Source organism: Budorcas taxicolor, chromosome 2, assembly GCF_023091745.1.
Source record: "Budorcas taxicolor isolate Tak-1 chromosome 2, Takin1.1, whole genome shotgun sequence".
Classification (NCBI taxonomy): Eukaryota; Metazoa; Chordata; class Mammalia; order Artiodactyla; family Bovidae; genus Budorcas; species Budorcas taxicolor.
Window position 1 is genome coordinate 174,244,111 of NC_068911.1, and position 16,372 is coordinate 174,260,482.

The window sequence follows — 16,372 nt, forward strand, 5'->3', positions numbered from 1 at the left end:
GAACCCTGTCACACTGATAATCATAGAACAACTGCTATCTTAGAGAGAGAGCTGGATTTGCACCGCAGTGGAGGCTTAGGCTGAGTGCCCTTGAAGGGATCTGGGTGAAGAGAACTGGGAGGAGGTGGCATTTCAGCTGGTTTTAGATATCTCGCTAAATACACAGGAGAGAGAGGGCATGCCCAGCAGAGGAGACAGGCTAGGCACAGACACAGAGGTCTGCGGGGCAGAGCTGTCAAAGGGGCTGTACTGGGGAGGTGCTTGGTTTTACAGGTGTGAAACTCACCCCAAGCTGTAGGCTCCCCTGATGTCTGGGTAAACCTAAGGCATAGGACTCATTTGAAAAGACCCTGATGCTGGGAAAGATTGAGGGCAGGAGGAGAAGGAGACGACAGAGGATGAGATGGTTGGATGGCTTCACCAACTCAATGGACATAAGTTTCGGTAGACTCCGGGAGTTGGTGATGGCCAGGGAGGCCTGGCGTGCCGCGGTTCATGGGGTTGCAAAGAGTTGGACATGACTGAGCAGCTGAGCTGAACTGAAGGCATAGGAAGGGCCAGGCCAGGGGAGTCCCTCTCTCCTCCCCATTGCTGACCCCCTGTGTGGGCCTGTCTTGCCCTTCCCCTTCCAGGCTGGCCGGCAGCTCCGTCTGCTGAAAGTGAAGAAGAAGTGGCTCTTGCCGGCTTCCTGCAGCTTTTTCTTCGTGCTCTCTGTGCTCATGACCGGCTGCTTCCTGTGGCAGTATTACCTCCCCAAGCTGAAGATTGGTGAGTGCCAAGCCTCCTTGAGTCACTCCCCGTCCCTGGAGGTCCCCGTGGGCTTTGGGCCGCCACTCCTGACCTGAGCGAGGACCACAGATTCAGACTCAGGAGCTCTGGCCTCCATGCGGACTCTAGCTCTCATGAACTGTGCACCTTTGGGCCGGTCATGTGCTCCTTCTGTGCCTGGATGCCCTTCTGTGTAACCTGAGGATACTATTGCCCCTGCGGTTTTCTTAAGCCACCTACTCTGGGGTGTGTGTGTAAAACTCAGGGTTCTCCCCCCCACCACAAAGTGCAGTGTTTCTCTTGGTCTGCCTTCAGCCCCCAGGGTGAAATCTCCAGGTTCTACCTCCCTTTAAAGGCACTCCTCCAGCTTCAACTAAGACCCTGGGAGGAATACGTGCCAGTGTACGTGGACAGCAGCTGCCATTTCTTGACTGCATCCTGGGCTGGTTAAGGCTCAGCAAACGAACCTCCAGGGCAGGTAACATCCTGGCCCTCTGTTGCTATAGCAACCCCTGGGCCCATCAGCCTGCTGGGATCCCGGATGGTCCAGAGTCCCAGGTCTCTGCTGCAGCTGGGGAGAATGTCTCTCTCCGTTTCTCTGAGACATCCTGTATTACAGACGCCAATGGCTCAACAAGGTGGTCTGGGCTCCCAGAATCCTGCAGATTTTTGCAGAAATGCCTTCTTTTATTTTCCTGCCAGCTTCTCCCTCTCCCAGCCAACCCTTTCTTTCTAGAGTAAATTCCTTTATCAAGGGCTTCTTAGTCTTTCTAGCAAACAGTTCCCAAGAGGGTAGGTTGGACTGTTCTCCAGGGCCGTGCTTCTCAAACTATCAAACTACCAATCTGTGGCAGACCAGCCTTATGAAATAAATGAAAAAATGAATTATATTAGGGAAATAAATGAAAAACACTGCAAAATGGAAGCCCAGGTTTTCAGTAATTAGATTCAACATTCACAAGATTACTCTGAGAAACTGCTATAAAAGTCTCTAAACGTTTTTTTTTTTTTTTTCCAATTTTGTACTTAATTTGTCACAAATGGGAAACAGTTTATGGAACTCTCCTGGGTCCACTGACTACAGTGATCTGCGTCCTCATCCTCCCATAGGCATCACCTGAGAGGCTGCTATTAATAACAATGCGGATGAAGTTGTTGAGAGATCTTCTGTAGGGTTTGTGATTTTCCTGCTTGGGACCACATCATCTGAGGCTGGGTAACAAACCACCTAAACCCACTGGCTTCAGACAGAGTGATTGATCATTTCTCGTGATTCTATGCACCGGCTGGCAGTTCTGCTGGTCTAACCTGGGCTCACCAATGCAAGCAAGTTCAGTGGACCTCTCCACCATGTGGACTTTCCCTCTCAAGGTCGCTATCCCAGGCTTGTCCACGAGAGGGAAGTGTTCCAAAGCAGCAAAGGTGGATTAAGGTCTAGCTTTGGGAGGTGCACAATCAATTCAACCTCATACTTTTGGCCAAAACAAGTCACGCAGCCCCTCCGATTCAGGTGGGTGGGTCTCGAGAGCTTGCGGCCACGGTGAACCCCCATCACGGAGCCTTCTCCCAGCTCTGGGTGGTCTTGGGAGGCAGTGGAAGTTTTATTTAAGTGAACCTTTTTTATTTGTGAAGCACCTCACCAGACACAAGACCTGCTGGCACATATTTTAAAAAATAATCTGTATTGTTTTTTGGCTGTGTTACACAGTGTGCAGAGCCTTCGTTCCCCAGTCAGGGCTCGAACCTGCGCCCCTGCAGTGGAAGGGCAGTCTTAACTACTGGACCACCAGGGAAATCCCTGGAAAGTTTAGGAAAAGGTGGTTCTTATACTCTTGGGGGGTTCTCACACTCTTGCCACCCTACACCGTCCTTAAAGGATGTGGGGAGGTCTGGGGGCCGTAGAGATGGTCTCAAGCCTGAATCCTGTCCTGCCAACTTCCACACCTTCCCTCTGAGGTTGCAAGGAAGCATACACCAGGACAAAAGCAGGATGGGACTCAAACCTGGATGCCTGGGCCCACTGCTCTGGGGATGGAATGAGTCCTTCCTAGTGGTTTAAGCCTGGAGCCTCAGCAGGGCCCTGAATCCACATCTCCATCCAGATATATCATTAGAGCTGGAGAAAGGGGGACAGATAGAGATGTTGCTGTGGCTGCCCCCTCGGAGCTGGGGCCTAAGTCTGCTGACTATACAGAGGGAGGAGGCTGGACATATGAGACAGAAGGGCTGCCAATGGGCACCTGTGGCCTGACTGGTCCCTCAAAGGCCAAGCCGCAGGTGGTGAGTGTGGGACTGTGCTGTCTCCTCCTGGGCAGGCTCTGCACTTTGCCCTTGACTGCCCAGGGCTGGTACCTTGTGGTGAGGGGGTGCCAGCTTGGAGGGCTGGCCCTAGGGCATGAGCCTGGCACTTGCTGCCACCTTCCCACCTCCTCTACGATGACCCCTAGACTCCTAACCTGTTCTCTGTCCTTCACTCATTTTGTGATGTTCCCTCCAGGTTCCTTGGGACCAGAGGTGACCTCTGCCCCCGTGAGGATGTGTCCCCAGCACCCTGAGCCTGTGCCCCTGGCCCATCCCCTCCCCGTGTTGAAGGAGGCCCTGGAAAAGGTCAGTGATGACCCAGGAGAGAACTGACTGTGTGGGCTAGGCCAGGCCGAGGAAGGGGAGGGCACACCCTCTGCACTGGATGGTTGCATTCATTCAACATATAATCCTTGAGCACTTGCTCGGTCCTACAGACCAGCAGTATGGCAGAAAGAAGACATTGTCCTGCTCTGAAGGAGCTACTAGTCTGGAGTGAGGAGATCAGTCAATATAATAAACATTTATCACCAGGGCAAGAGTGAGGACAGGGCAAGTTTAGGGGTCATGGGACTTGGAGTCACAGAAGGCTTCTGGAGGAAGTGGTGTCTAAATTGAGAGCTGAGCAGGTAGGATATGTGTGTATATAGTAAGGGAGCTTGGGGGTGTGAAGGGTGTGCTCCAGAGAGAGGGAACAGGATGTGCAAAGGCCCAGAGGCAGCAGGGTCAGTACAAGACGCATGTAGAGAATTACGAGGAAGTTCAGCCTAGTGGGGGCATAACTGGGGGTGGAGAAAGATGAGGCGAGGAGGATCACAGAGCCATTGTAATATGATTAAAGACACTCCATGAAATTAAAAGACGCTTGCTGCTGGGGAAAAAAAGCTATGACAAACCTAGACAGTGTATTAAAAAGTAGAGACAAAGGTCCATCTAGTCAAAGCTATGGCTTTTCCAGTAGTCATGTATAGATGTGAGAGGTGGACCATAAAGAAGTCTGAGCATCAAAGAATCAATACTTTCTAGTTGTAGGGCTGGAGAAGACTCTTGAGAGTTCCTTGGACTGCAAGGAGATCAAACCAGTCAGTCCTAAAGGAAATCAACCCTGAATTCTCATTGGAGGGACTGATGCTGAAGCTGAGCTACAATATTTTGGCCACCTGATGTGAGGAGCCAACTCATTGGAAAAGACCTTGATGCTGGGAAAGATGGAAGGCAAAAGGAGAAGGGGGTGGCGGAGGATGAGATAGATCACATCACTGACTCAATAGACATGAATTTGAGCAAACTCTGGGAGATAGTGAAGGACAGGGGACCCTGGTGTGCTGCAGTCCATGGGGTCGTAAAGAGTTGGACACAACTCAGCAACCGAACAAGAACAGCCCCACATTACCATTGCAGGATGGCCCGACACTAGAGGGTGCTGTCAGCCAGGTCTAGTCTGTGCCATCGAGACCCCACTCACTTGGGTCACACATCTTCAAGCAGTCAGTTCAGCTGCTCAGTCGTGTCCGACTGTTTGCAACCCCATGGACTGCAGCACTCCAGGCCTCCCAGTCCATCACCAACTCCCGGAGCTTGCTCAAACTCATGTCCATAGAGTCGGTGATGCCATCCAACTATCTCATCCTCCGTCATCCGCTTTTCCTCCTGCCCTTCATTCTTTCCCAGCATCAGGGTCTTTTCCAATGAGTCAGCATTTTGCATCAGGTGGCCAAAGTATTGGAGCTTCAGCTTCAGCATCATCGTTCTGATGAATATTCAGGACTGATTTCCTTTACAGTTGACTGGTTTGCTCTCACCTTAACAGACATAAAGATGAGAAAGTGGAATCTAGAAAAATGATACAGATGAACTAATTTGCAAAGCAGAAACAGAGGCATAGACTTAGAGTACAAACCAAACATATGGATACCAAGGAGGATCAAGGGGATGGGATGAACAGGGAGACTGGCGTTGGCATATATACTCTACTATGCATAAAATAGATAACGAGTGGACACCTACTGCATAGCACAGGGAACTCTCAGTGCTGCTGCCACTGTAAGTCGCTTTAGTCGTGTCCTTCTCTGTGCGACCCCATAGACAGGCAGCCCATCAGGCTCCACCGTCCCTGGGATTCTCCAGGCAAGAACACTGGAGCGGGTACTCAGTGCTCTGCGGTGACCTAAATGGGAAGGAAATGCAAAAAAGAAGGGATATACGTATATATGGAGAAGGACATGGTAACCCCTCCAGTGTTCTTGCCTGGAGAATCCCGGGACAGAGGAGCCTGGTGGGCTGCCGACTATAGAGTCGCACAGAGTCAGACACGACTGAAGCGACTTAGCAGCAGCAGCGTGTATAGGAATGGCTGATTCACTTTGCTGTACTGCAGAAATGAACCCAACATTGTAAAGCAACTATACCCTAATAAAAAAAAAATTTTTTTTAAGGAGTGTATGTGCAGCAGCCTGGGGGGGGCAGCAGTGGGGAAGGGTTTGAAATTCGGTCTGTGGGACAGATGAAGGAAAGGAGGGTACGTGTTCATGTAAGAGCAGGCGTGGGCCAGCGCAGAGAGACACAATCCCTGCCTGCAAATACACGAGAAGCTTTTGTGAGGGAGACAGAGCAGAAGGCTGCTATTTGCCTCCCAGGGGTGATCTAATTAGAAACAACACAGCAGCAATGATAACTGTGGCTGCCTCCTCGTGAGAGCCTGGCATGCTTCTTGCAGTGTGCTAACTTCCCCCTGTGTTACCGCCTTGTGAAGCCCTAGACAAAGAGGAGGAAACTGCGGCAGCGTCAGCACAGGTGGACTTCCCGGGCAGTCCGCCTGCCAGTGCAGGAGACGTGGTCCGGGAAGACCCCACAGGCCCGGGAGCGACGGGGCCCATGTGCCAGAGCCCGTCTTCCCCAGCTAGAGAGGCCGCCGCGGTGAAGAGCCAGATCACTGCAACTAGAGACAGCCCTCCCGGCCACAGGGACCCAGCACAGCCGAAAACACTTAGAGTAGAGGAAAAGTTAGGCCGGGGGTGGAAACCACAGGTAGACTGAACTTGGTTCAGGGATGTCAAATCACTTGGACAGGAGGTGCTGGAATGAGCATGGGGAATGAGCATCCCGATTTCCCCCAGCCATGAGCCACTGGGGCAAGTCGCTTCATATCTCATTTTCTCACCTGTAAAGTGGGGGTGGGGGTGGGAAATCAGCACTGACTTATTATGAGGATTAAGCGAGACAAGGTATGAACATCATTGTGTATTGTGTCTGGCACATTCTAAAGGTCCAGTAAGTGTTAGCAGTTAATCGTCATTAAACTTCATCACTGAAAATAATGAAGTATTAATATTTCCAACAAATGTTCAAAGAGAGCGCCCTCTACAAATCCTGAATTCTCCAACGCTAGGGGTCAGATGAGGCTTTTGCGATTGTTTAGTTGCTGAGTTGTATCCGACTCCCTGTGACTCCATGAACAGCTCTGTCCATGGGATTTCCCAAGAATACTGGAGTGGGTTGCCATTTTCTTCTCCAGAGGATTTTTCCGACCCAGGGCTCAAACCCACATCTCCTGCACTGCAGGCAGATTCTTTACTGCTGAGCCACCAGGGAAAGCCCTAGATGAGGCCTACTGAAGGTTTTCTAGGGCATCACAGGTTTGATTAGATCAGTGGTCCTAAGTCCTCCTTCCTCTTATATATTTCCAAGGAAATGTTTCTTTGAACGAAAGTCTTATGAGGAAACCTTACGTACAAAACAGATTCCAGGGGATCCGTTCTGATTGCAGCTGGGTGGTGGCCGGCCCCATGGGACATAGTTTGACAGCCAGAGGTCTGGAGGCTCACTGGGGCTCCCTTCCAGCCACTGGTGGGGAGAACGGAGGGGAGCGAGACAGTGTGTGCTGTGTGCAGCGGGTGGAAGGGCCTGGTGGGGAGAAGGACACGTGAGCTCTAAGCCTCCCGCTCCTCTCTTCCCAGGTGGGCCAGATCCTCCGCCAGGCCCTGTCTGCCCCAGGCCTGGCTGCCATGTCGGCAGTTGTCATCCACAATGACACCGTGCTCTGGACTGGGAACTTCGGGAAGAAGAATGGTTCAGACCCGGCTTCCGGGCCCCCCAATGAGTACACCATATACCGGTCAGCTGGTGGACCACCAGGATCCTGTGGCGGGGGCGAGGGATGGGATGATGAGGGGGACTTGGGAGGCAGGAGGACTCATGAGAATTATGGCTGGGTGAGGCGGGGCGGATCTGAGTTACCACGGCCCTTTCTTAAGTCTTGGCAATTTCATAGACGAGGAGATGGGGGTCCAGAGAGGAACAGTGAGTGCCTAACATCACACCACAGGGTAATAGGTCAGGAAGGAATCTCTTCTGGAGAGTCCTTAGCCCCAAAGCTCCCAAACTAGAAAAGACCCCCTTGTGTTCCACCCTACCCCCCTTCTATGTGACACAAAGGAGCTGTAACCAGTTCCTGGGTCCTCCACCCAGGTTTCCAACAGCCAGCAGCAGTGGTCCGGATGGAAGCAACTTGGGACACACCCAGAGTCTCTCCTCCTGGGTGCTGCCTGTAGGATCCTCGGCCCTCACGGTGCGAAGTGAATACAGTTGCTGCCAGGGATGCTTGTGAGGATTACAGGGGTTCCAGTCAGGCTGCACCAGCTGTGTGCCAGCCAGGGGGCAACAATTATATTTGCTCTCACCTACTGAGGGCTTCTCTGGTAGCTTAGTGATAAAGAATCTGCTTGCCAAGCAGAAAACACGGGTTTGATCCCTGGGTCAGGAAGATCCCGTTGAGAAGGAAATGGCAATCCTCTCCAGTATTCTTGTCTGGGAAATCCCACGGACACAGGAGCCTAGTGGGCTACAGTCCACAGGGTCGCAGGTCGGACACGACTGAGCGGCTAAGCAACAATAAATCACCTGCTGGGCACTCACCACCTGCCAGGTATGTTGCTAGGCACCTTGCACGCATAATCTTGTTCAGTCCTTTCTAAAATCCGTGAAACAAGACAACGAAATTACATTTCAGAAAAGTCTAGTATTTTTTCCAAGGCAACTCAGCTGGAGAGAGGCAGAGGCATGATCCCAGCTTGGGTCTGTCCCAGAGTGGGGAGTTGCTGGTGAGGGCCTGGCTTCGGGGAGATGCTCATGGTGTGCATCTGGCCCCGCCTCATTGCCTCTGCTATGTTCTCGAGCATCTTGATGGCATTCCACAGAGGCTTGTGGATTTCCACCTGAGATGGTGAATAAGGGCGGGCTCAGTGCTTTCCTGGGCTTCTCAGCTGGCTCAGTTGGTAAAGAATCTGGCTGCAACGCAGGAGATGTGGAAGACACAAGTTGGATCCCTGGGTTAGGAAGATCCCCTGGTGGAGGGCATGGCAACCCACCCCAGTATTCTTGCCTGGAGAATCCCATGGAGAGAGGAGCCTGGCAGGCTACAGCCCACGGGGTTGCAAAGAGACGCGACTGAAGCGGCTGAGCTCACATACACACAACGCTTTCCTGATCATACCAGAAAGGCAGAGGCTGGGGGTGCGGGGTGGAGGTGGGTTGTGGAGCCAACGATGCCTGCTGAACCCTTGTGCCTCTCATTGTCTAGGATCTCCAGCGTCTCCAAGATCTTTCCTGTCCTTATGCTGTACCGCCTATGGGAAGAGGGCATTGTGGCTTCTCTAGACGACCCTCTGGAGCGGTACGCCAGCACCTTCACCATTAACAACCCACTGGGTATGGCATCAGCTTCCCAACAAAGGAGTCTGGTGGATGGGCTGGAGGAGGTGGGCCCAGCCCCAAGGCCTTCACCTGTCACCCTCCGAAGGATGGCCAGCCAGCTGTCAGGTGAGTGGCTCTGAACGTGATCTGCTGCTGCTGCTGCTGCTAAGTCACTTCAGTCATGTGCAACTCTGTGCGACCCCATAGATGGCAGCCCACCAGGCTCCCCCATCCCTAGGATCCTTCAGACAAGAATACTGGAGTGGGTTGCCATTTCCTTCTCCAGTGCATGAAAGTGAAAAGTGAAAGTGAAGTCTCTCAGCCGTGTCTGACTCTTTACGACCCCATGGACTGCAGCCCACCAGGCTCCTCTGTCCATGGGATTTTCCAGGCAAGAGTACTAGAGCAGGGTTGGCATTGCCTTCTCCAATGATCTAGCTTAGCCCAGACCATTTGATCTAGCTTAGCCCAAACCATTTTAGGTGAGGGCACCAAGAAGCATGTTCTCACCCAGCCAGGCTGGGCCCACTCTCTGCTCTGTTTCCACATGTAATGTACATATCATATAACATATATATATATATATATATACACACACATATATTATGTGTGTGTGTCTATGTATATATATGAACGTGCATCATGTATCTTTGGAAGGATAGTAGAAATTAAACCACTGGGTTGCCTCCAGGGAGAGGAACTTGGTGGCTGGGGAGAAGAGTAGGGGGGAACATTTTTCATTGTATACCCTTTGGTGTCTTTGGGATTTTGAATCATGTAAATGAATTATTTATTAGAAACTACATAAGAAGAATAATGATAAAAGATGTGCTAACAAGCCAAGATGAAGTCTCCACGGTAGAAGGGGAAGGGCAGGCTGGGATGCTGGAAAACAAAAGCCAGTGGACAGGAATTGGGTAGGAATGGGTGGGAGGGGGTCTGTGATCTGTGGCGACTGCCCCAGCCAAGGGGGAGAAGGCGGGCACCACGTGCGCCACCCCGAAATGCCTTCTATTGTTCAGATTTTCAGTCATCAACCCATCTAGATGGTAGGAATGCATCACAAGTGCCTACTACTTCATCATTTGACAAAGTGTGTTCAGGCCTGAGGTCTCAATCTATGGACATGGCTGGTTTTCGCTCGCATTAGCAGATGGTGAACCTGAGGCTCAGTCAGAAAATGGAACCTCCTGAAATTGCCTAGGCAGGAGAGGATCAGGGGAGGGTGGCCCAGTGGCTAAGGGCACAAGCACTGAAATTCCCACTCTGCCTCCTAGCTGTGTGATCTTGGGCAAGTCACGTAACCTCTCTGAGCCTTGTTTTCCTCCTCCGTAAAATGACTAGTTTGTGCTATTTTGGGGAATTAAGTGTGCTGATGAATTTCAAGCACTTAGCTGACAGCAGGTACTTTTCAAAGTATCTCTGGTTATTACAGTCAGGGGTAGACCTAGGTTTATTGGGGCCTGATTCAATTTTGGGGTCCTTTAAAAAAATATTCCTGATAGCTCAGTTGGTAAAGAATCTGTCTGCAATGCAGGAGACTCTGGTTCAATTCCTGAGTTAAGAAGATCTGCTGGAGAAGATATAGGCTACCCACCCCAGTAAGCTTGGGCTTCCCCTGTGGCTCAGCTGGTAAAGAATCTGCCCTCAATGCGGGAGACCTCGGTTAGATACTTGGGTTGGGAAGATCCCCTGGAGAAGGACAAAGCTAACCCGATTCCAGTATTCTGGCCTGGAGAAATCCCTGGACTGTATAGTCCATGGGGTCCCGAAGAGTGGGACACAACTGAGCGACTTTCACTTTTACAATATTATAAATTCAAACTTAGATACAGGCCTTGGAAGGGGTCAGTCAGGCTTTTGCTCCATGAACCTCCTATTAAATCCACTCCTGGTTATAACCTGAACCTAGGGCTCCCTCTAGGGGTACACTGTGGACTCTTCTTCATCTATAGCCAAGGAACCCAGCGCAGGGCTCTGTTTGTGGTCATTTTTAAAAACGCCCTACTTGTCTTCTCTCAGTCCCAAAGGGACCAGCTGACCACAGGGCTGCCTGGATAACTTATAGGCTCCCAGTGTCTTTTATGATTGACCTTCACCCTAATCTGGAGTTTTCTCCCATTCTGAGCTTTTCATGCATTCTTAGTCAGGCCCTGCAACAGCTCCCAGGGAGATCAAGGCAGGTGCTTCAGCCCACTTTACAGTGAGCAAAGAGAGGCTCAGAGAGGTAAAGCACATGGTTTGTGGTCACACAGCAAGAAGTGCTAGAGTCAGAATTTAAACCCAGGACTTGGGAGCTTCAGCCCTCAGTTGTTCAGGCCAAGAGCCTGGGAGTTAGTTATCCCTGGAACCTCTCACTCCCATACCCTCCATATCCCCTCCAGTAGCAAATTCTGTTGGCTCCACTATCAAAATATGTTCAGAACCTACCCCCTACTCACTCGTCCAATCCACCATCATTTAAGCATGGACCTCTGCGAGTCTCCTTACAGGCTCCCCCGCGTCTGCCATTGCCCACGCCTGCCCCCAAAGAGTGCTTTCACATAGCAGTCAAAGCTACCCCGATATATGTCAGATTATATCCCTGCTCTGCTCAAGCCCTTTAGCCCCATCCCAATCAGAGAAGAGCCCGAGTCCTTCTAGTACCCAATAGCACCCTACAGGTCTGGCGCCTGCACCTCCAATCTCTCTTATCGCCAAAGCCTCCCCTTTTCTCACTCCTCTCCAGCCACACTGGCTGTTTCCTGCTGACCCTCAAACATTCCCGCCTCAGGGCCTTTGCACCTGCTGTTCCCTCTGCCTGACACATTCTTTCCTCTCGTCTCACCTCTTCCAGGCCTCACCTGCTCAAGGGTTGCCTTCCCTGTGATGCCTTCCTCTGACCGCTTTGTATAAAATAACCACCCCTCCTTTTACACATGTAATTATCTCCCTCCAGAGCACGAATATTTATTTGCTTGCCTGTCTCCTCTGCTAGAATGCAGACTCCACATGGGCAGGGACTTCGTGTGGCTCACCCCTGAGTCCCAGCACCCAGAACAGCCTTTGGCACAGAACAGATGCTTGAACACTATTGCTGAGTGAATGGATGGGAAGAACCCTAATCCTGCGAGCCTTCCCGTATGGTCACATCCAAAACCAGAAAACCCCAAGTGATCAGAGGAGTCAGTTCCCAAGACATATTTGGGCAGCAACCTCAAACATTTTATGGAATCGAAGGTCTCTGGTTGATGACAATCATGCTCAGCATTTTATTTCAATGAATCCTTACACAAGCCCCATGATGGGAATTACTTCCGTTCTGTTACAGGTGAGGGAATGCTGGCTCAGAGAGGTTAAGTGGCTTGCCCAACAGAACACTGGCAGGGGACTTCCCTGGTGGTCCAGAGGTTAAGACTCCATACTTCCCATTTCAGAGACATGGGTTCGATCCCTGGTTGGGGAACTAAGGATCCCACATGTGGCATAGTGCAGAAAAAACAACAACAATAACCCAAAGGACACAAAACACAGGCAGGATTAGAGTCCATGCTAGAGGCTTTCTTTTTCAAAAGCTGATTTTATCATTATCTTTCAACTCATGGAAAGTGGGGGAGGAGTGCACCCAGGGCCCCGCCCCCTCAGCTGACCCAGCGAATCTGACCATGGCTCCTCCCTAGGGCTACCCCGAAGGCTCCGCTCCACTTCACTGTTGTGGAGGGGCAGCACCCAGGAGGCCCTGAGCCTGCTGAAGGACGATGTGCTGGTGGTGGATCCAGGAACCAGGTGAGGGGTGAGCCCTGATGCCCCGCCAATGCCAGGAACCTCACAAGGGCACACACTTTTCCTGGCAGACAGCCCGTGTAACCACATCCTAGGTGGTCAGAGCCCGGAAAGACTTTAGGGATGACTGACAAGTCTTGTTCCACATTTGGGGAGACTGAGGCCCATGGATGGATGGCAGAGCAAGGCAGTAGGGGAGCCGGGCCCAGATCCAGCTCTGTTTGAATCTCAAGTTCTTTCGATGAATTAACTCAACACCAACTCTGTGCTTGGAATGTGCAAACCTGAGAAATAGCAGCGAATGGATCCACTCGATGCCCCCTCATGGAGTTTGCATTCTTGCCAGTGAACAATGAAATTCTTATTGCTAAACAGATAAACAAGATAAATACAATTTTTCCCACGTGCTGGAAAATAAACGGCATGCTGATAAGATAGGGAGTGGAAAGCTGGGGTAGCCACTGAACAGAGAAGCTGGGCTCCTGGAGCAGTGGGGCTGTGAGCTGGACAGAGGTCAGCGGGCACTCGCCTGCCTCAGATGCCTCCTTCTGGGCCCTGGGCAAGTGCCCTTTTTCCAAATTTGCCCCTCTGCTTCTCCAAATGCTGAACCTCAGGGCCCACTTCTCTTAAGGAAGAAAGGGTCTAAGACTTGGCCGTCTGTAGGCTAGAGTCCTCCTTCCAGCTCTGACATTAACTTCCTGAGCAACCCTGCAGGAAGCATCTGCTTCTGTGAACTTCACTTTTCTTGCCTTTGGGGGGGGGAGAAAAAAAGGAGCCTGGGCTAGAGTTCAGGAATGTCTAATAGCATTTGTGCATTTTCACCCATTCTTGTGCCTTCCCGAGGCACTATTTTAGAGATTCTGGAACAGCGTCTGCTCTGGGAAAGAAAAGTGACTCCCTATTGATTACTGGTGTCTGCCATGGCTGGGAAGAAGGGGGTGAGATCTTGCCCGCTAGTTGCTATCCTTGAGCTATATGATCACTATCGTTACTCACCACCCAATCCCAGCAATCTGAGGCTCGTTTTCCTGATAAAGTAAATTATACTAACGTGTAAAGTAGATTTGTTTGACCACTTTCCCAGGTGCACTGCTAAGTCTAGGTCTTTGCCAACCTGCTGTGCGACCCTGGGCAATGCTCTGCCTCTCTGGGCCTTCCTCTTTCCGGAAGGAAGAATGAATACTGAGTTGTATTCAATGATCTCTGAAGTCTCCGCTAGGTCTGACCATCTCCGATTCCGTGAAGCAGATTCCTTTCCTGTCCACCCGGTAAAACGAAATTCGGAAGGCTTTTCAGACAATCCGAGCAAGTGGGAAGGGGTTCTTTGGGGCCTGGCGATGCCCATCCTAGGCTGCAGGCCAGCTTCCACCCTTCCTCTTTCAGGTGCCATTACAGCACGCTGGCCTTCTCGCTTCTGGCCCACGTCCTGGCAGCCCACACCGTCCAGGGTGACTACCAGCGCTGGATCTTGGAGAAGGTGCTGGAGCCGCTGGGAATGGCAGACACGGGCTTCGACCTGACGCCTCCTGTGCGTGCCCGGTTGGCAGTGGGCTTTTACGGCAGTGGGCGGCCGGCTCCTCTGTACGACCTGGGCTGGTACCGGCCATCGGGCCAGATGTACTCCACCACGGCTGACCTGGCCAAGTTGTCCATGGTGCTCCTGGGCGGCGGGCCCCAGCGGCTCCTGCGGCCGGACGCGTCCAAGACGCTGCTGGTGCCACTGCTGGCCTGCCCGGGCGCCTACTTCGCCAATGAGACGGGCACGCCGTGGGAGTTCCACGCGCAGCGGGGCTACCGCGTGGTGCGCAAGGACGGCGAGCTGGACGGCTACGCTGCCACCTTCTCGCTGGTGCCGCCGCTGCGCCTGGGTCTCACGCTGCTCCTGGCCGGGCCGCGGCCGCCCGGGCCCGACCTCGTGGCGCAGGCCTACGACGTGCTCCTGCCGGCCATGGAGAGGGCCCTGCGGGGGGCCGCGCTCAGCCCGGCGCCGCCGCCCAGCACGCGCCCCTTCACCGGCTACTTCACCTTCTCTAACTTGACCTTCTACGACGTGCGCCCCGGGCCGGCGGGCGAGCTGCGCCTGCGCCAGTTCGGGCCCCGCGTGGAGGCGCTGGTGCCCGCCGCGTTCCGCACGCTCACGCTGCGCCACGTGCGCGGCCGCGTCTTCCAGCTGCACGTGGCCCGCGAGTTCCCGTGCGCCCTGCCGCTCGGCGACTCCTGGCTGTCCCTGGAGGCCCAGCACGGGCAGCTGGTCAACTTCTACCCCTTGGACCGCCACGGGCTGTCCCCGGGCTTCGACGTGCCGGGCCTCAACACGTACAGGGTGTTGCGGCTGTCGCACAAGCCGGTGTTCAAGACCCAGTGACCCTGGACTCCGTTTTCCCCTGCTGTTGCCTCCCCGCTGTCCAACCTAGTTTTGCAAAGTAAGGCTGCATGAAGGTTTGTTGGAGAACCCGAGGAGTTGGCAGCGTGGGGTAGGGCAGTGCCCCTCAACGTTGTGGTTCGTGGACCACCGCCGCTTGCCAGCTGTTATCTGTGAGAGAGGAAGAGTTAGGTAAGCATTTGGAAACTCTAATAGCGAGTTGGCAGAGTACTTTTGTGTGTGTGTTGAATCTGAGACAGAATATCATTGTATCTTTTAAAAATCAACCTTATAGAGTTATAATTTTATGTAAAAGGAAATGAACGTATTATCAGGGTACAGTTTGATTTTGACAGATATGTATACCCATCCCCACAATCAAGATAATAGAAAATTTTCATCACTCGCCCAAACATCCCTCCTGCTGCTTTGCAGTCAGCTTCCTTCCCTGCTCCCAGCCCTGGGCAACTACTGATCTACTCTGTCACTTTACATGAGTTTTGGTCTGGAATTTTGTAGAAGTGGAATCACAGAGTGTAGTCTTCCCTGTCTGCCTGCTTTTGCTCAGCAGGATGTTTTTGAGGTTCATTCATGTCTTTGTGTGTGTCAATATTTTGTTTCTTTTTATTGCTGAATAGTATTGGGTTGTACAGATATACCACAATTGGTTTATCCTTTCACCTTTTGATGGGCATTTGGGTTGTTTCTGGATTGGGGCTTTATGAAACAGCATTCCTATATAAGTTGGTTTTTGTGAATACATGCTTTCATATCTCTTGGGTAAATATCTAGGTGTGACTGCCATGCAGTTTTATAAAGCACTGGTACCATTTTATGTTCCCAGCAGCAATATACAATGTCTCCACATCTTTGCTACCACTTAGCATTGTCAGCCTTTTCAGTTTTAGCCATGCTAGTGGTAGTAGCTGTGAAGTCTTCTCTCACTGTAGTTTTAATTACATTGTATTTATCATATTGTAAAAGTTCCCTAAATGTTGTGGATAGAAGTCCTTTGTCAGATACAAATATTGCAAAGATTTCCCCCTAGTCTTTGGCTCGCGTTTTCCTTTTCTTAATGATGTCTTTTGAAGAGCAGAAGTTATAGAATTTTAATGAATTTTATGCCTGATGCATCCAAATGAATACAGAATCTGGGCTTGCCTTTCCTTTTAACAATTAAGCATTGAATTTTGAGAAAACTGTAGAGTCATATGCAGTTGTAAGAAATAATCAGTGTACTCTTTATCCCGTTTTCTCCCATGGAAACATCTGGCACAACTAGGGTTCAGTATCACATGCAGGTTATTGACATTGATGCCATCAAGATACAGAACCTTTCTATCAGCTCAAGAATCCCTCTTGTTGCCGTTTTCTGCTCACACCCGCTTGTTTACCAGTGCACCCTGTCCTTAACACCTGGCAACCCCGGCAACATTTCTATAATTTTGTCACCTCAGGAATATTATGTAACAGGAAATAGAGATGCGG

General features: G+C 51.5%; 1 protein-coding gene across 1 annotated transcript; it reads left to right on the forward strand.

Annotated features, from left to right (window-relative positions):
• Nucleotides 1–635: 635 nt before the first annotated feature.
• On the forward strand, nucleotides 636–14,887 carry LACTBL1 (lactamase beta like 1). The gene is made up of 6 exons (XM_052635743.1): nucleotides 636–768; nucleotides 3,266–3,375; nucleotides 7,026–7,183; nucleotides 8,648–8,886; nucleotides 12,420–12,525; nucleotides 13,906–14,887. The coding sequence occupies exons 1-6, from the start codon at nucleotides 720–722 to the stop codon at nucleotides 14,885–14,887; spliced, it is 1,644 nt and encodes a 547-aa protein (XP_052491703.1). The 5' UTR covers nucleotides 636–719.
• The last annotated feature ends 1,485 nt before the right edge of the window (nucleotides 14,888–16,372 follow it).